At 39.8% G+C, this 20,419-nt stretch overlaps 1 protein-coding gene across 2 annotated transcripts in view; it reads left to right on the forward strand.

Annotated features, from left to right (window-relative positions):
• Positions 1 to 20,419, forward strand: part of SLC2A9 (solute carrier family 2 member 9) — a 106,616-nt gene that overhangs the window by 33,894 nt on the left and 52,303 nt on the right. For both annotated transcript variants that reach the window (XM_086463700.1, XM_086463701.1), the window contains 2 exons: positions 9,695 to 9,827; positions 18,916 to 19,103. In XM_086463700.1, the coding sequence (XP_086319826.1) occupies positions 9,695 to 9,827; positions 18,916 to 19,103 (321 nt within the window). The remainder of the gene's footprint in view (positions 1 to 9,694; positions 9,828 to 18,915; positions 19,104 to 20,419) is intronic.

Here is a 20,419-nt window from a genome sequence, read left to right on the forward strand (position 1 = left end):
AGCATCATAGCATTTTCCAGAATCACTTGAATTCCCAAGGTGTCCTACTTGTGATGATTTCAAACATCTGGCTGTGCAGAATAGAAAAACTTAACATCTTCATTCTGCCTAGTTACATTCTAGAAATATAAGAAAGTGAAGCAATGTCTAGTTGGAGGCCAGTAACTAATGGTGTACCCCAGGCGTCAATACTGTGTCCAGTCCTGATCAGTGTCTTCATTAATGACGTGGATGATGGCGCAGAGCGCACCCTCAGCAACTTTTCAGAGGATGCCAAACTAGGAGATGTAGCTGGTACACCAGAGGGTTGTGCTGCCATCCAGAGGGACATTGGCAGCCTGGAGAAGTGAGCTGACAGGAACTTCATGAAGTTCAACAAGAAGTGCAAAGTCCTGCAACTGAGGAGGAACAAGCACGGGCACCAGTATATGCTGGGGGCCACCCAGCTGGAAAGCAGCTTGATAGAAAAGGGCCTGGGGTCTTGGTGGACACCAAGTTGAATGTGAGCCAGTAATGTGCCCTCATGGCAAAGAAGGCAAATGGGTTCCTGGGCTGCATTAGGAGGAGTACTGGCAGCAGGCAGGTGATCCTTCCTGTCTACTTGGCACTGGTGAGGCCCCACCTGGAGTGCTGTGTCAAGTTCTGGTCTCCCCAGTGCAAGGGAGAAATGGACAGACTGGAGAGAGTCCAGAGAGGGACACTAAGATGATGAAGGGACTGGAGCACTGAAGAAAGGCTGAGAGAGCTGGGACTGTTCAACCTGGAGGAGGCTCAGCTCAGGAGGATCTTATCAATGTGTGTAAATACCTGAAGGGAGGGTGTAAAGAAGATGGAGCCAGGCTTTTTCCAGTGGTGGCCAGTGACAGGACCAGAGGCAATAGACACAGACAGATACACAGGACGTTCCCTCTGAATATCAGAAAACACTTTTTTTTTTTTTTTTTTTACTGTGAAGGTTACCAAGCACTGGCACAGGTTGCCCAGAGAATTCATGGAGTATATCCGTGGAGATATTCAAAAGCTGTCTGGACATGGTCCTGGGCAGCCGGCTCTAGGTGACCGTGCTTGAGCAGAGGGCGTTGGACCAGATGGCCTTCAGAGTTCTTTTCCAACCCCAACCGTTCTGTGATTCTGTGAACTACTAAGTGTACACAGAATTGTGTATAACAATTGACAATGCAAAGATCTCAGTGTATTCGTGTTGAACTTTTGAAGAGCGATTTCCTAAGGCTCTTAAACCTGAGCTCAAAGACTTTAACTAAACTGTATGCCCGAATATGTGGGTAGTCCTGTTAATTTCAGTGGGACAGTTTCTATCTTCAGAAACATGCTGCTTTGTGGAGCCTATTCTAATATATAAATTGCTAGTTCTGGGTAAGATCTGAAGAGGAGAAATTAGTGTAGGGCATGGGAAAAATAAACTAGGAATTTGGCTCATCAGTTCTGGTCCCCAATTGTTTTGGGGTTTTTTTTGATCAGGAGTCACCTGAGTTTGGAACAAGAGTTTAAGGAAGTGGTTTCAAATGCTCTGCCATTGAGACTGACTTGCAAAAGGTGACTTGAGGTTACCCTGGTCCCTGCCATTCCTCTAGACTGCTGAGCTTGTACAGTGTTTCTTCAAAGCACAGGAGCAAAGCTTCTTTATAGTCTTGTCTCAGTAAAATGCAAAACTCTGAATTAAAGGCCGGAACCTTCCCAGAAGAGTGTTTTAAAACTTCTGCTAGGGATACGGGAGACACATTGATGCTTGTAAATTGCTGCTCAAATCCATGGTATCTGCTAAGAATAGCTCAGAAAAACACCCTTCCAAAGAAAGGAACTTCTAAATATGATCTGGAAAAAAAAAAAAAAAAGAAAAAGAAAAAGAAAAAACAACTAATACAGAATAAGAAAATGTTTTAGCACTTATTCAGATAATTGCCAATTTCAGCAGGGGTTTGTATACCTTTCTAGCCTTGACTGATTATGTGTATCAGGATGGGAATCTGCCTGTGCTTCCTGCGAACTGGTGCTGGACATGCCACTTAAGAATTGTTTGAGGTAGTGATTTTGAAGGTGGCAATCCTTTTTAAAATATTCTCTGGTTCCTTTTTTTATCTAGCAATGGGAAATTTCCTTCACCTTTTCACAGTAACACCTAAGACACAGACTTTCTTATTGCTGAAGCAATTTCCATGTCGTTTATCAAAGCACTTGCACTTAATTGCAAGCCATGAATTGCTGATCAGGGACTTTGAGGTCAGCTCACCCAATAGTTGATGTAGCCAAGGGAAGCTGCTGAGCAGGCATCAGGCTAGAGATACATAGCCTTGGTGGTGCTCACGAGGGTACAGAAGCACTGCCAGGACCCTCTGGGTTGTTGCATTTTTGTAGTTCAGTAGTACCCAAGGGAAGGAAAGGTCTGCTCTGTTACATCAGCCCTGTTGGAGGGATTGGTGGTGATATTTGTTTATATCTATTGTGGACCAGCTGAGATTATGTATTTACTGGATATTATAAATCAACTTTTATTGGTTCCCCCAGACAGACACGAAGGTATTTATTCATCCCCTTTGCATACAGAACTCATTAAGTAATGCATGGGAAAACAGCTGTGAGTCTTCGTATTTGCAAATGAGTTTCAGTCCATTAAAGTTGTGTTGTGAAACTTAAATTCCTGAAGTACTAGGAACAACACGTGGCTGATTTGCCGTATGTAATATTCAGATGTTGCAGTTTTGCATTTGGGAAGGAGAACATCCTGCAGGAGAGGATTTGTCTGAATGTGGAAGTCTGGTTATAGTAGAAAGAGAACTAAGGAGTACATATATTTGTTTATTTTCAGCCTTACTGCTGAACAACATACTTAAAGGCAGAGCATCTAATGTTTGGATGAAAGTTTGTCAATCAGTAAGGACTACTTTCTCATAGACAGTTGAAACTGTGCCCACCTAACTCGAGAAGATAAAATTTCTGTGCAGCAGTATTCTGTTTAATTAGGTCAGTTGGAAAACCTTTCATGGAAAGATGTCCTTCAACAGGTCTGAAGTAAAGACTTCAAAATACCATGGAAGTTGAGAGCAGTTGCTTATAATTTGTCAGACTGCTTTCTCCTGATCCACTGAAACATAGTTAACACATGTAACTAAACGTAGAGCATTTGTTTATATTGTCTGTATATTTAAGGTGTGACTTTTTGCTTCATCATACTTAAAAAGGTGGGCTTTTTCACTTACTGTAGTTTACCTAATAATGGGCAGTATCCGTCTATGACCCTCATCTTATCCTGTGTTAGTTGGACTCTGCTTCAGAAGTTTATGAGCAAGTGAACGTTTTAGATTTGCCAGTCTCCTAAGTGCTTGAGTAGCTGATAATATTTAAAAATCTGTTATTAAGCAATAAATCTAAAATGATTTCACATGTGACTTCCTTCCCAGTGTGCTTCACACACTGGGGAGAAAATCAGTATGTAAACCTTTTAGAGGGTTCTGGATGATTAACATTTCAGTTTTAATTTCCATTATCCTTTGTAAAATCACCCATTATTGCAAATTCATGTCCTAATATGTAAATTTGTCCTTACAAATTGGATATTAATGCTGTGGTAAATTGGTCAAGCATCACAGGGTCACATGCAGTCATCATGTTGAGTAGTAGCATGTATTTTCTAGACTTGTGTTTCTTATTTTGCTTTTGAACCACTGGCAAAAACAAAAATCAGGAGGCATATTCTTGATTAGTATTTTGAGGGATTTTAAAAATTTAAAGTAAATGTCAAATTAAAATGATATTTTTTAAAAATCTGAAACAAATCTGACACCATTAAAAAAGTGTCAAGATTAAATATTCTGCTGTTTCGGTTGTTTTTAAAACAACGAATATGCTTTGGGGTTTTTTATGGTCTTATTTTTTCTTAATGTTGATATAACTTAGTCTAACCTTTATAACTTCAGTTCAGGAGAATATAATCACACAGAAAAGCAGTTGCATCTAGCGTAATTTCCAGATGCCTTGAAGCGTTTTGCTTCACCTTCTGCTGCAGCCCCAGGAGGATGCAGGTCTCTGGAGTTCTGTGTGTCTCATCTGCAAGTCTCACAGGGACACCTGAGGTACCCTAGGGCATCAAACTGATACTACATGCTTACGTTCAAGCAATTGAATCTTACCCTCTTTAGTAAGACTTCACACAAAAGCTTTGTATCGGAAATATTCTTTCTCACACGAAAAAAATCCCGTCCCTGCTCAGAACAGACTGAGTGGACTTACTTGGGTGTGCAAAGCTGAGAAGACTGCACAAGCCTGGCATTTCTCTGTTAATCTCTTACTGTGCCACATAAAACACACCTAGAGGTAAAGGACAACCTCAGTGGCCTGGGGCCAGGGACTGAAAAAGCGTTGAGATGGAATTAGTTTCTTAGCATTAGAACTGTCTTTTCTTCCTTGAGTTGAAGGTATGACGCAGTGGCGATGATCATGAGGCAGCTGAGAAATGAATAATTCTTCTGTATCTCAGGCTTCAGACCACCTACTCACATAAGGTGCAGGACAGCCACCGTCCTCTTCCCTTTCTTGTGCCGCTCCCAACACTGCGCTACAACCTCCCCTGGCTGCAGGGGGCGCTAATCTCATCATCTACCAGTTGCTTCCACCCTGGATGCCATTTTCTCTTTGCATGACCGTTCCTGTAACCCACTCCAGTCAAAATATGGTTTAATAAAGGCTATAAATTGCTTACCTTCTCGTTTACAACAGAGGCAACCCAGATATTTGTGTGTGTGATTATATTTTGTCAAACTAAAGTTTTAAATGCATTCCTGGTTTTTACAGGAACATGAAAAAGAAGAGACTGCAAAATCACCAGTTCCTGAACATTTTGAGTATCTTGCATTGGATGCAAGAGGCTTTTGTCTCTTTGCTCCTCATATATAAAATGGCTGAAATGTAATTTTACATGAGAAAGGTATTACACAAAAAAATCATTGCTGTTTCTAAAGTATTCAGCACTGTAGTAAACCCATCATAACGCCACCCCCCAAGAAATTGATTACAGTATTAGTATTTAAATAGTGGCTGTTTAATAGTGACTTGGTAAATAGTCCTGCTCACTGAGAAATCAAGTTCATCCTGTGCACTGAATGAGAAAAAGGGAGAGTATTTATTTTGATACAATCTCCTGCATGTTTCAAGCCGTAAAGCTGAACAAGCCCTCTATAGCTCCGTGAGGTGGCGTGACTGTTATACTGGGATGCAAATCAGGGCTGGACTCCTCTGGGCACTGCCCTGTGCTACCCTGTGTGCAGGCTGCTGCCTAGCGGGAGGTGTTTGGGGCTTGCGTTTGGGGTGCAGTAGTTTCCCTGTGGCTCTAGAATGGACAGGAGCCAGGGATGCGGGAAGCATGCCCTGGGGCAGCTGGGGTCAGGGGTGCTCAGCTGGACATGGGGGTCTCTACAGCACAGAAAACCAAAGTCAGGGCAGAGAGCAAACAAGGAGCCTGACTGTGCTGTAGTGGTTGATACTCACTTGGGCATGGGGAGTGGGATGCATGTCCAGGTTCTGGTTTATAAATAAATTATTTAGAGGGGGAGAGAGAGAGGGAGTAGAGCCTGTGGCAGTCATGTATTTCCTTACTCAAGTCTTTATGATCTTGTCATACATCTTGTACTGGATACTTAATTTGCCTCACCAGATCTTTCCAAAAATTAGTGCCCACATACGGTACAGTGCAGCACTTCTTCCCACCCTGTTGTATGACCCTGTCAGCGATTCAGTTCTCCCTTTTAAAATTGTTATATCCATGAATTGAACTCCATATGGATGAATAGTTCAGCTGTCAGCAGTTCCTGTTGACATTTCCCCATGCCAGTTTCTTTTCCACCTTTTAATTGTTACAGTAAGTTCCATTTTCTGCATTTTAGCTGATGATTCTCTGACATGGTGACATTTGCTTTACCGTATTCTGGTATAGTTTGATCTTGTCTCATTTGCAGTTGATAAATCCATGTTGTGCTTTATCCATTCCTCTCCACCTTGTATTTCTGCAGCTTTTCATTTTATTATGTCAACCTTTGAATGAGTCCATGGTTGTCAAACTTGCTCTACTATTTAACTGTCTTTTGTAAATAGATCAAAGCCAGGTTTTTCATGCTCCAGCTTAAGCAAATACCCATAATGTGACAGTTTAAAATTAAAATTTTACCATCTTGACATGTTATTTTTACCAGTTCTGAGCAGGTGATGTGTCAGGTCCCCTGTAATTAAAATATTTAATGCTCTTTTAATTTTTTCCTGAGATAAAATGGGATGTGGTTGTTTTAATTTCTCTCAGCAATGCCTATGTGCTTCTTCTTACTGATGACAACTGAGGCAAAGTGTTAATGTGTCTTCTAAGTCACACCTACGCTGTCTTTTGCCTTTACCTTATTATTGCTTCTGAGCGTTGTCCCTGTTTGTGTCCTGTCCTATTCCTTCTTAAAGAGGTTAGGGAAGCCTCCTTTCCCCTGCTTCTTTTAATCATCTTTATACGGTCCAATTCAGCTTGATTTTCAGCAATTTTTAATGATCTTTTAAGCTTATTTTAGTCCTATTTCTTTTCTGTAGTGGGATGAAGAATTTGAACATGGATAATGTAAATTAAGAGAAAAGCAAGTACAATACATGTTCTATAGCGTGAAATAGTCACCCGAAAACTTTTGAAATGGATGGATAAGTTTCCATTGACTTCAGTGACTTACTGATCAACTCATGCCAGCAATGGCAAGTGGGAGCATATTTATGACTGTTTACCTTAAGGTTTTAAAAATTAGCATAATGAAAAGTAAGACAGAAGTCTTTCATTGAGGAAATACTTGGAAGTATTTCAAGTATATATATATACAAAAGTCTTGTATATAGCTTTTTCAAAATGACACTTTCAGAAGAGTTATGTGAGAGAAAAGTGACCAACTGAAAAGACATTACACTATGGGAGACTTTAAAAGGGGTGGAAAGCTTATTCCAATTAAGTCTCCATACATTGGCAGAATGTTAATAACAATATACAGAGGATACTTTTTTCTTTTTTTTTTCTTTAAGAAGTGGGCTTGACATTGTGGAAGAAACCTACAGAAAATATGATGTGCCTATCAAGAGTAAGATTTTTATCTAGATGTATTCTAAAAAGTTCTAATGCCCTATAAACTTTTTTATATGCTACATAGCAAGCGTGTTTATGTTATAGGAAATAATTCCAGGCAGACACAGAATGAAACTGTTGGGTTATATTGCCTGTTTTCTTAAGTTATTCTTTACAAACAGGTACCTACTTTGTTTATGTGATTATTAACTGTTCTTAAAGTCACAACCTTAGTTTAATTTTCTGGTTTTTAAAATATGATTCAGGCTGATTTGTTCATAAACAGATTGTTAACCATTCTTGATTCTCCTATATTAGGTAAAGTTCTCCAACTGCAGTAAAAAAAAAATTAGGAATGAAGAAATGGTATTTTGAAGTCTTTATGGTAATGGAGTCTTTTAGGAAGACTGATAGCCTCAAGCTTTAAATTGTTTGAAAAAATCGCTTTCTCAAGTTGTTTTCCCATCCCAGGAGATTTAAAAAAAAAACCACAACAACCCACTCTGTCACTTAAAGGGCAAGTGAAAAATTTGATTAGGAGATACCCCACATATTCTGCCTGGGAGTTCTTCAGTTATCTCAGGCCCCAGTTCAGGTTTGGGGCTTGGATTACATCCCACACCATGCCATACATTCAGGCATTGCTGAAGTGGGAGAATATAAAATAAAAGCTATCAACAGAAAATAGTTTGGGGGCTTTTGACTTTTGATTTGACTGTGAAAAATTATATTGAAATAAAATTTATCCAGCTCTGTTTAGGGCTCTGAATAGATAGATTTACTCTGATGGAGGGAAGGGATCCAAACCCCTGGTGCCTCTCAGAGCTCAGTCAGCCAAGATGCAGTGCAATCTGCCTTTGATCTAGCCAAGCTTTTGAAAATGTGCTAGACGTGATGCCTGAACAGTAGGCCCACTGAAGTCTAAGCAGGCTTTTCAATTAAGAACCAAGTCTCAGATTAGAAAGCATTGAATTAAATAGATGAATGCTGAACTTGGAGAAAACGACTAAAAAATTTAATCTTTGCGTTCGATTGGAGCAGAAAGTATCTTAAGGACGTGGGCAGATTGAGGGCCATTTTGCAGGAGAAAATAATACTGCTTGCACTTTTCTTCTTCAGCTACTTGAAAGTATCCTGTCTTGAGAGTAAGCCCAGAGAGCTGGATGAGCTCTCAACTACCTTTGCCAGCCTTTTCCTGAAAGAGCTTTGCTCAGGTCACCCTCTATAGCTGGTTTTAAGTAATTAATGCATTTGAAGATGTTAACTTTGCTTCAGTTGATTTCAAAGAAACTTATCAAAGTCAAGTTGTGTCTGAAATCTGCTAGCAGTTGAGGATATTCATATAAATAGTGGGGGATAGTGCAGCTCCTTGTGCTCTTCACCTGCACCACAGTGGGGCTCTGGCAGGTTAAAACTTCCTCACTTCTGCATGGGAGACTTGCCAGTGAGGGGTCATTGGTGCTTTGCATTGGTGGGGATGCTGCAGATGGCTCTTGTGTTTCGGGTCCTTGCTGGAGACTTCCAGCGGGTCACTTGCAAGGCAATAGAAAAAGTTCTTTCTGTTTCATGGACTAGGGCTGTCAGAGTTCCATTTGAACACCTGAGCTAGGTTAGCTAATTCAGAGTGGGAAACAGTATAATGTGTTATTCTTAGTTGCACTACCATAAAACCAAAGGACTTCTTTAAGGTCCTGTGAGTTTGGGCAGAAATATAAGTGAAACCCATTTCTTATACTTAAATTAGCATGGAAGCCAGTTTAAGAGGTGGAATCATTGGCTGCAGGAGAAAACATTCATGAAGACAGCCTCACATCAGTTAGCCAGATATCTTCTTTTCTTGTTAAATTATATAGCTGTCTTTCACTCTAATTGCATTGAACTGTATATGTCTTCTTTTCTAAGGAAATGAAAACTGCCAAACTATGTGTTAGTTGTACCTGTAAGGCAAATGTGTTCTGCCAAGTAGAAGAGGCTTGTGGTGAGACCTCAGCCTGACTTGGTTCATTCCCAGCAGCTGTGAAATGCTGAACGATCACTGCCTGCATTACATCGAGAACCACAAAACTCTGCTAAACTGCAGTTTAGCTGAAACGTTATCAGGATTTTAGCCATACTATGACAATTAGAGCCAAATATATATATATATATATTTAGATCAATTAGATTAGACTAAGAGACAACACACAGATATATATATATAACTATATGAAAATAGTGTTGTACTGTTTCTTAAAGCTAATGAGTGATACTGCTGTGAGTGGGGATGACTTGTAGAATATATATTTGAGTATATATCGTATTTTTACATGTATAGTTGTTGATGCTGAAGGAAAGAAAAAACATGTTATGTATTGCTGTTTTCCAGCTTCCCTGTGTCTCTCTTCATTTTCAGTTGGTTGATGGCTTGAATTCTGTCTTCCTGGGCCCTTGAGTAAGGTGGTCTGAGGGGGAAGTGTTCAGACTGCTTACTAAGCTCAGGCAGAAGACATCACTCTGCTCACTAACACAGTGTGTTGGATGATGAAAGGTTACAGCGTTTCCCAGTTTTCCTCCTGGTATCACTGTGGGAGAGTGTTACTGACTTATATTTGTATCCATTTGCAGGAATCTTGGTGGCCTTACTTATTTGGAGCAATAATTGTTCCTTCATTGATACAAGTCGTGATTCTGCCTTTTCTTCCCGAAAGTCCTCGTTACCTCCTACTTGAAAAACATAACACAAGCAAAGCAGAAAAAGGTATGATGTGTTACTTTCTTGCAACAAAGGGTGTTTATTGTAGGGAGGCAGGCTGGAAAGTAATTCTGATATCACGGTAAAAGCAGACTATTCCAATAGGAGAGATTCTCCTGGAAATTATTTTCCCTCGCCTTTTTTGTTTGTCTGTGTAAGTATAACTGTTGCTTTGAATTTTTTATAAATTATATTCTCCAACAAGCTAAGCTATATAGCATTATGCATGGCGATACAAAACGAACCAAATCATCCTGCTGTTGAGCATCAGCCGCTATGTGCAGGTTTCATTTGGGAGTGAAAAGTGGTTTCAGTGTTCGTGACTCTCCCTTATCATAGTCTTCTGCAGTTGGCTAACAGCAACACTGATTCTGTTGCTGGGGTTTTGTCAGTAGTCGCTGTGTTTGACCTTGTCCCTCTGTTACTTAGTAACCTTTGTAGGTCTAATAAGAACCTTATACACCTATTTGACTGAAAATTTCCAGTGCTTCCATATAGCTTGCTTCAGTTTCACAGACAAAGACTAGAATATTTTGTTGTTACTTTAGGTTGTATGTATAAAGGAATTTGCTTGTTGTGATCACAGCTGCTGCATACTCTGCCCCAGTAAAATTACTGCAGTCGGTTGTAAGTTCCGATGTATCATCACATTATGGCTGAGAGGATGCTGAAAATTTGGGTTTGCTTATTATAGGGACACATTACAAATAAAAGTGTACAAAGAAGGAAGGAGTCTAATTATAATACCAAAATGTTTGCAGAACATAACTGCATTTTAAAAATTATTCCTAAAAACTTCATTTGAATATAACCCTTAACATTTTCAGCCACTAAGTAGTTGCTTGCAAAATTAGTTGCAAAGTGTGAATCAGACCCTGAAACAAATTTAGTAATCTTTTAGCATGAAATTAATGCAACTCAAAAACTGGCCTTTTTTGTTCTAATGAGCACTCTGAAACAGAACTGGCATGCTAATGAAGAGACTCCCATGTTGGCTCAGTTTGGTGTTGAATGAAGAGTTCTGTGAATGTTGGAGCCTCAGACATTTAGAGATACACTTCACTGTTTAAAAAAAAAAGCCCAAAAGCAACAAGGCTTCGGGGAGAGTCAGCAGAGATTTGGTGAGGCAGTGAACAGCTTTTCCAGGGACTGTGAAGGAGCGGGCTTGCCTGCCAGCTGAGGTCAGAGCACCCAGCAGGGACGCAGTGGTGAGCAGCTTGGGACTGGCTGTTGGGTAGTAACTTCTGCAGCACCACAGCTGGACTGGGAAGGAACGCCTTCGGGTGCCGAGTTTAAACTGGCTCATTTCTACTTGATAAAGCTGTACATGTATTTCCAAAGCTGTGGCTGGCAAAGAGTCCGCATCTGCAATGCTATTGCATAATGTCACACTTGTTATAGGGATCTGTTGGAATTCCTGCCACAGTACCTGGGAACCTCAGCACTGACAGTGAAGCTGGGCCTCTCATAGGTAGAGTTTAAAAATTGTAAAAAATTGGTAGTAAAATAACGCCAACTGCCTTGAAGTTCACACCATTTACTGTTGCTGGTAATGGGCCAGCTGCAGTCTGAGATGTGTTCAACATACATGTTCTGAAAATTATTTGAAAGCTAATCTAGAAGCATTGGAGGTGGATTTTGGAGTAGAAGACATCAGGAGAGCAAAGTTACCCACACCTTAGTTGGTCGTTGAAAGGAAATGAGCTTTAGCAATTGCCTTGCTGATTATGAGAAGGTGACTTTCATGAGCCACCTTAAAGACTATAAATTTAGATACTCTGAGAAAAAAAGAGGAGGCTGATATAAAAAACTTTTCAAAGTAACTGCTTATCAATAGGAGCTTTTGGACCTGATTAATTCTAAAAGAAGAAATTAATAATGGAATATGTCGTAGTACAGAGTGAAACTCATTTTGAGTGTAGTCTACAGAACTTTCAAGACAGCTAGGGACCAACGATTCTAGACAGAGGTTTGCAAAGGTCTGTAGGACAGTGAAGTGTATACATCCCCCTGAATTTCCATCCTGTTCCTTCCCTGTCAAGCAGCTACACTTCCAGAATTGGCCACCTTGTTGCACAGGCAAGGTATTCTGTAGGATATCAGGTGCAAAATAAGTAAGGATGATTCTTAGACATAATTTTGGAATATATATAATAATATGTGCTATATAATAACACAATACAATATAATAATAAAAACATAATATATAATAATAATAAGATATAATACCTGTAAGGCAGCATAGATCATAATCATCTTGTACTTCTTGTTATAAAGTACCTCCACGCCTTATTATGAAGCATGTTAGGAACACAAGCAATTTTCTGACCATTGCACATCCTTTGTAATTGTCTCCATCTTAATGTAGATTGGCAAGTAAGACTATCTTTGGATCTCTGTTCAGCACATGAATAGGTGGGGAAGGAGTTTGGTTGATTCATGGAATGACGGGCAGAGGACCCCTGTGGTGTTAGACCAGCATGGAGGGTTTGGAGCCATCCTCCTCACCTCAGGGCACATGGAGAAATACAGATTAGGCATGATCCAAGTTTTGGGTATCTATCTGGAGTAATGCAGTGGAATAAGGAAAGCGGGTAGGGAGGGCGATTCACAAGATAGGAGGGTGAATAACTGAATCAGAAATCAAGAAAAATCATCTGACTGTCAGCATTATCTGCAGAAATGGGACAGGAAAAGCCTGAGTATTAGGGAGACCAGAGGAGTTTGTGGGTTATTAAAAAAACCCTGCTGCTTGTAAGCCATATAATGCAATGTGGTTTTCTCTGTTTTGATGATGGCTACAGTAATTATTTGCCTCTTAGGTTAAATCTGTGTATTAATATCACAAATGTGCAAGTCTTTCTTCTGACTAAATCCTTTTTCTTTCCCCTAATGGATCAAGGTTATTCATGCAAATATGCGTTTCACTGTGGATTATATCTTGTTGGAGAAATATAAAACTGTTAGTTGTGAAAGGTCTGCTATATTTAAGGCAGATGACTACATTAGTCTTTATAAAATACTCTAAAATGTACGTGTATGTCAAAGCTTCTAAAATGGAGACAACAACATTAATCTTCCTAATTGTTTTAAAGCAATAAAAATCCAGTGGGATAATGTAGGTCATTGAGTTTCCACAAAGTTCTGCTCCTGCTTTCGTCCCCTCCTTTTCTTCTGTCCTCAGGAGATAACCAGACTATAACTACCAAAATACAAGTGGCCTCATTCTCTTTTTTGGCAGAGATCTAAAAGAGCATCATGTCTCTAAGTGGCAAATAAGAGACTGAAAGAGGGAGAAGGACCAAAATGTGTTGTGTAAGTGATGAAAAAAGAGAAGGGATGAGGTTAGAGCTGGCAGACATCATGTGCAAACATAAACCGCATGACCATGAGAGAAGCTACTCCATGAGCCCAGGAGTAGGAAGGCCTCAGATGAACAGTGTCTCCTGAGCTCCATTAATGGGAATCTACTCGGTTCCCTGCTTTCCCCTTTCTAGCAGTACGAATGGTGTGTGCTGTGGGTGGCTGAGCTGATGTCTGGCTATCAGCCGTATGGACACCGTGGCTGACTTGCAGTTGTCTGCTGCCAAAAGCAGTGCTAAGAGCTGAGCTCTGCTTCTCTTCCTGGAGGTCACCATGCCATATCTGAAGCCATGAGACCAACAGGAGCTGAACCATTTCCCGTATTCCTGTCTCGCTGCTGAAGTTGGGAGAGCTCATTTATGTGTTGAGGGGGAAAGAATGGTTAACTGGACCAGCAGTGCAATAAACCTGCTTTGCTCAAGAAGCTAAAAGTCTGGGGGAGAGGGTAGAACCACCCTGGCTCCCCTCCCCAGTCCCATAACTAGCATTCCCCTTTCTTGACAAGAACAGAAGAGAGAAAAATGCCTAGCATTTAACTGATGTGATCTTTCTTCATAATGCTTACCAGACAGTGGAGGAGAAATGCATGTTCAAATGGTTGAGGAGAAGGACTTCGGAAGGAGATTGTTCAGTTGCTAGAGAGCAGTGGGAATGAAGAGTAACAGGGACAGAAGCAGGAAGAAGAAGAAAAACCTGCTGCTATACTTACAACAGGCAGTTTACTGTCCAAGCTCTAGGACAGTAAGACAGGAATTTTACATTGTCTATTAGTTGCATGCCAGGTGGACCCCTGATCTGTGACTGTGGCAATGATGCAGTATAAATAAAACCAGTAGTAGTTGTGTGATAAAAGGTAGCACTTTTATAACTAACAACATTGGTTATAAACACTTTCAGTTGGAGAGTTGATATGTCTCTTTTGAGGAATACTGTTACAAGGAGGAAATGTGCGTTTTCGATACAGCTACAGTACCAGGCCATGTAAGTCAATGATGGAATTCAGATGGCACCCCAGCTTGCCAGAGAGCAAGAATATTGTTGTTAAGGGTCAAATAACTTAGATAAAATGTCACAGTAACATCTGTTGGTGACGTACAAAATCTGCGCATCTAGCATGTTCAGTCATACATTAAAACTCCCATGGTTATGAAAGAAGCATTACAACAGGTGTAAGGACAAGTGTAGATTTAAATTCTTAGAAAGATGTATTAGAGTTGATACCTTTTGATGTGATAAAAGAGGGAGGCCATTCCTGATTTTGAAAAAGTAGGTAGCTAATTTTTTTCAAACCCACTCATGGGGCACACATGGATAGGAGAGATGTTAAAACCAAAGTTACAGCAGGAACAGATTGCTGCAAATCCAGTCATTCAAATGAAGTTGTTATGACTGACAACAAGGACATGTATGATTTTTTTTTTCTTATATGTGTTTTTTGTATGTCTCTAAGCATTATAGGCTGTGCTTATTGGAGCAGAAGAGACAGCCATGACTACTACACTTGCTAGCTTATGGTCGAGGCTCCATCTCAGCAGATGGTTGCTGGCTGCCAAAAGCCAGAGTGCTCGTGGTGTGGCTATTTTGGTTTTAGGCTTTTCTTAAACCTCATGTCTTTTACAAAGGATATTTGGTTAACTGGACCTTTGATACAACTTGGTTTACCAATTCTTATGTTATTTTACGGTGCCATGTGGATGTTTTGTTTTACCTGTACATCTTGGCTAGTTTCAAGTGAGCTTGAACAGGCCTGTTTTGTATTGATGGTCTGTGAAACCAGACATAAGAACAGGTAAAGGTGTAATCTCAAGCTGTATGATAACTCACAGAAGATCTGTGTGTTCCTTTACCTAGAAGGAGAAGGAGGTGACACATGGGAAAAGCCTAAAGCCTTTTGCTTGAAGTTACAGTTACTGAATTGGAATAGCAAATTTGAGATTAATTCTTAAACTTCAATATTCTATGTGCTAGTAGTTAATTAATATTTTGCTAGGTTTAAATAGGTATTTAAATCTCTTCTGGCAAGGTACATCTAAATTACTTTTCTGACTGTTCAGTACTCTAATAAAATTGGTGGTATGTGAAAATAACTGTTTTCTCATTTTGGCAAATATTTTTATGTTGACATGAAGTTACTACAGGAAAATTACTACAATGTCCAATTGAAAAGCATTGAAGTTGGCTGAACTTTTTGCAAGCACGGAGGCAAACAGTGAGGTATCCCACATGTCTACTGCCACTCAGAACAGCAGCCAGCAGATGCCTGACTGAGTCCATCCAGCCCATTATTCTGTCTCCCACAGAGGCCAAAGAAGATGCTGTTTAAGCAGAGCTTAGACAAAGCTTTGTGTTAAAGACACTGGGTTTGATATTCATCAGTGAAGTGAAAGTGAACATGTCGCTGGTAAACAGATGACAACAATACTCATGCAGCTTCTTTTTTTTTTTTTTGAGTTTTTAAAGGCATAAGCACGAACTACTGCCTGTGACCACTCCTCTCTTTTTCTGCCTCCTTTTGCCTGGGGCTAGCTCTATTCTGTAAAACAAAACAGCATTTTGATCCTTTTAAATGTCTTCTCAAAGTTTACATGGTGGTTGGTCTGGAAGTCTATATGGTTACATGGTACTGGAAGTACTACAGTGGAAAAAGAGTAATTCCCCATGTAGTTGAGTTCTTCAGTGTCCATCTTCAGTTAATTTAAAGGCCTGATTGGTTTTAAAGACAGTACCGACTGATTTTGTTCAAACCTTTGAACAACTTTCAAATGTTTCACCTTCACTTAGCTGAGACAAATAAAAACTGGTGGTGTAAATGGAAGAATTTCCTAGCTCCTGTCCCCTTGACTGGAACCATCCACTTCTTTTGCTGTTTATAAAGGCAGTGTCCCAACATTTGAATGCTGAGCATTTAGGACCTTCTTATCCAAGGGAATTAAAAAGAAATCTGGGAAAGGTCTAAAAGTTGCCAGGGCTGTAACTTCTTAGGTCGTTTTGAGCGTGACATGAAAATAAGACCTCTCTATAGAGAGAAGCAGCCAGTCATGGAGGGAAGTGAGTCATTGCAGCAGGGAGAGGAACGACTGCTGTGCTTCTCAGTGCCAATAATGCAGGGGTTTGAAATGTAAAATGAATAGAACTGAACATCACACGTTTGAGTGTGATGAGACCTTTGAGCTTTCCCATTTCCCTGCTAATGCAGGATTTATTTCCACATTAATTACGTATAAAATTGTGGTTCTTACTGTACTGAAAAACTGTTAATGGAAGAAAATTGAAGATGTATTGAGTAGCAGGAAAATGTGTTTTTCCAGGAAGACTGAGTGTTGTCTACTTAAAACTATGCATGTATAGCATAGCATTTTCTTAATATTTCTTGACTTGTTGGTAATTTTAAGTATCCATCAAAGCTTCCTGGTGGCATTTACATCTCTGGTCCTAATACCAGGGAGGGAAGAAAAAGAAGGCAGGTGTCTATATTTTCCTTGCCTCATACTTGATAATTTTGGTAATTGCAGTTTTTCACTTCCTGGTCCCTCTAGAAATATAGCAAGCTCCCTTGTGCAGAAAAGACAGATTGCTTTCTTTTTACTTGACTGCATCTGTATTTTTGACTTGTGTGCCCTACAGTAATGCCAAGGATTGTAAGGACAGGAAAAATAAAGAAAATTGTGCGCTGACCTAATTTACACTGATAAACCAGATGCTTAAAAATCTGAGAGAATCTTTTGAAAGAAGAGTATGGTGAGATATGTCTGGTTGTTCTCATCTTTGTCTGACTTTTCTTTTAATCAGTGCTCCAATTTACTCTTTCCTCAGTATTTAATAACACTGAGGAAAGAGTAATTTAAGCGTGAAACGTTGACTTGAACATACCATAGGCACACAGTGTTCTAATTTTACTTCATTATCAGTGTCATTAAATACATTTCTTATCAGTGTCGTTAAATACATCACACTCATTTTAATGAGCATTTAGCATGTAATTTAATAATAAAGGCCAAAACTCAGCAGCTTAAATTCCAGGTTCTGAGGTCCAAATTTGTTAACACATTTCTGACTGTAAGACCTGTGTGAAAAGATACATCTCATGCTTTTCTGAGGGATTTAAAAATTCTGGCCTCTCCTTTCCCAAGAGAGAAACTGGATATCAGAATAAATGAGTACTGTGAATTGACTCAACACCCAGAGGTGGTCAATGTCCATCCCTTAAAAAAAATCATTCTCCTTGTTAAGCAGAGTGACATAGGGCCCATTAAAAGCAACAGAAGTGCTAACTGCCTCTGAAAATCTTGGCCTAGAGCTCTCATTAGTTCCCTGCACTGCAAGACTGGGAGCCAGGCAGAGTGTGCAGTGTTGCACATTTGCCAAAGGGATGGAGAGAAGTGCTCCAGGGAGGCCACTGGTTCATTTGTGTGACTTATCCCTCCCAACACTGAAATGCCACTGCTTGGCCTTTTCACCTACTGGGTAAAGTTAAAATTTTGTAAGTTCAAAACCTAAGTGGAGTCTGGACATTTTAACTATGCCTAGTCAGTGTCTCTGGCTTTCTTGACCATCCAAGTCCTTTCTGTGATCCAAAAGAATGTATACTTACTGAAAAATGTGAAGGTCATTTATTTATAGGCAGTACTATGCAAAGCTGTGGATAAGAAAAAAATTCGTTTGGCTCTTAGGAGAACTAAATCAACTTATTCATTTAATAAAAATAACAATTTTAAGTGACCTGCTGGGTAAAAGATTGCTTTTAGAGATAACATCCTACTGCTTCACAAAGCCTTGTTACAGGGGTATGTGTAGTGTAATTGTTTCTCTGCAATCACTCCAAGACGATGAGCATTTGAAACATCTCTTAAAAAGCCAACCCCTGGGGTATGTTCAAAAGATGGTGACAAAAGTATCATCAGTATATACAGCATCTGTAAAACAAGGTTAGTTGGAGATACACCACCTCCATTAGGAGGTATCTGTTTGTAGTACCTCTTGAAGAAGGTGTGAGGTGGAAAGCTTGTATTATTCACAGTGGAAGGATATCTCAGTAAGTCATTGATGTGCAATAATGTAATACTAAATGATATGTTGTTCTGGGGAGATGTGATTGTTTTCCTACATTTGCCAGGTAAATTCACTCCTGTGTCTCCAGTGTTGACTAACAGAAAGTCTTTAACAGCTCTGGGTAATTATTTCTAATATTAATCATCTTGACAAAGTGAATTCTTGTCTATATGCTAGTAAAAACAGGAAGTCATATGACGAGTAATTGCTATTCCTTTCAAATGTCTGTCTTTTCTTGGTTTACCAGACTTACATACTTTTTTACATCTTACTATTTCTCTATCCAGTCTATCTCCAGCAACAAAGTCTGCTATATCGTTAGGCTGCAAAAGTACCTAAGTCAAATAATGTTTGGAACTGCTTTGCTCTTAAACCCTTTTTTCAGATTACACAGGGGTTTGCCTCTGCACTGGACTGGCTATATTATACACAAAATAATATAAGGAGAGATATGGTAGGGTGCCAGATAGTTTATATTCTTGTTGCAGTTTCCAAGACCAGTTGCAGGGATGAGCCAGATCATACCCAGAGCAGAATGATATTGTTGGCAGAAGAATAATTAAGTTGTTGCCCATGTTTGTCTCCCATTTCTGTCACACATTACCATTTCTATGAAACGAGTCTATTATAAATACACATAGTGCCAAATGTCTGGCCTAAAGTACATGTCTTCTCTTTGTAGCATTTCAGACCTTCCTTGGGAAAGACGATGTGTCTCATGAAGTAGAAGAAGTTTTGGCAGAGTCTCGAGTCCAAAGAAACACCAAGTTAGTGTCAGTACTTCAGCTCCTGAGAACCAGCGCTGTGCGATGGCAGGTCATTACTGTGGTTGTCACCATGGGCTGCTACCAGCTTTGTGGCCTAAATGCTGTAAGTGTCCTTCTTCGGGATGTGCATCTCCTCCTGGGGTGCTTCTTTCTTTCTTTTTAGTACAAGGTTTGTGCTGTATCATTCGGCAGCCTCTGTGACTTTCATTTTTGGCTGTTTCTTATTAATGTAATGATTTGATTACACCAGCATGTGGGAAGGTCCATGGAGAGCTGTATTGTTTGGTGGTTGTTTTTTTTCCAAACAAAAAAAAAGGGAAAGAAGCCATGTTGTGTTAACTTTGAAGCAATATGTGAAAATGTAGAACAGATCAGCAAAGCAAGATTGTGTAGCTCCTGTTTCTGATACTCAGATTCTCTCTTTCTGGTCAGTTAAGATCTGGTCTTATATGCCCCATGTTTGTTCATGTTAGGTAAACTTGGTCTTTTCAGTAGCCATTTCTGCTTGGATTAATTCAGTTCTGTACTTATGGAAGTCAACAGAAGTTCCTATAAGTGATTTTAAGACATTGCACTGGATGCTTGATTTTTGTTGTTGTTTCATACAATTTGAAGAATAAGCTGTGCTTCAATGTGCCTTTCTTGGAAAGTGGAGCAAAAGAGGAAAAAAACACACAAAAGAGTCAATAGCGAGAAGTCCTGTTGACCATTAATGTGTCTGAGGCTAATGGATATCAAAGTCTCCTCTTCCATCTGTCTGAGCCTAATACATCAGCTAGGAGGGGATCATGGGACAATTTAGATTGGAAGGGATCTTTGGAGGTCATCTGGTCCAAGCCCCTGCCCAGAGCAGGACTGGCTTCAGGGTTGGCTTAGGCTACCGAGGGCTTTGTGCAGTTGAATAGTATGTTCGACTTTGAAGAGTCCACAGCCTCCCTGAGCGACCTCTGCCAGTTGTTTTCACCTCTTACACTGTGAAAAGTGTTTTCTGTATATCCAGCCACAACTTACCTTGCTGCAGCGTGTCGCATCTGTCTTAGATACTTTACGTTGCACAACACAAATGTTCTCATGAAGTACCTCAGAGTGAAAGGGGTTTTCGGCATAGCTCAAAGGTATTAATTGCTTATGTATATGAAAGGCAATATTACCGCTGCTGAAAGGAGCTCTCACTGTGGCTTTGTGCATTAGAGCATACTTCGGCTATTTTTTTTCCCCTAGGGCTAATCAGTGATAAGAAGTGTAAATGCTTCTGATACCCAAGACAACTAGTTCAGGCTTATTTCAGGTATCTCTACAGCTTTAAAACTCCTAATACAAAGTAATTCTTCGGAGAACGTTTGAAAGATTAATGCAATTACAACTCTGGTGTTTAAAAGCTTTTCACAAAATGCTGGGAGGAATTTTGTTCATATTGTG

This window comes from Leptosomus discolor, chromosome 4, assembly GCF_034619465.1.
Source record: "Leptosomus discolor isolate bLepDis1 chromosome 4, bLepDis1.hap2, whole genome shotgun sequence".
Classification (NCBI taxonomy): Eukaryota; Metazoa; Chordata; class Aves; order Leptosomiformes; family Leptosomidae; genus Leptosomus; species Leptosomus discolor.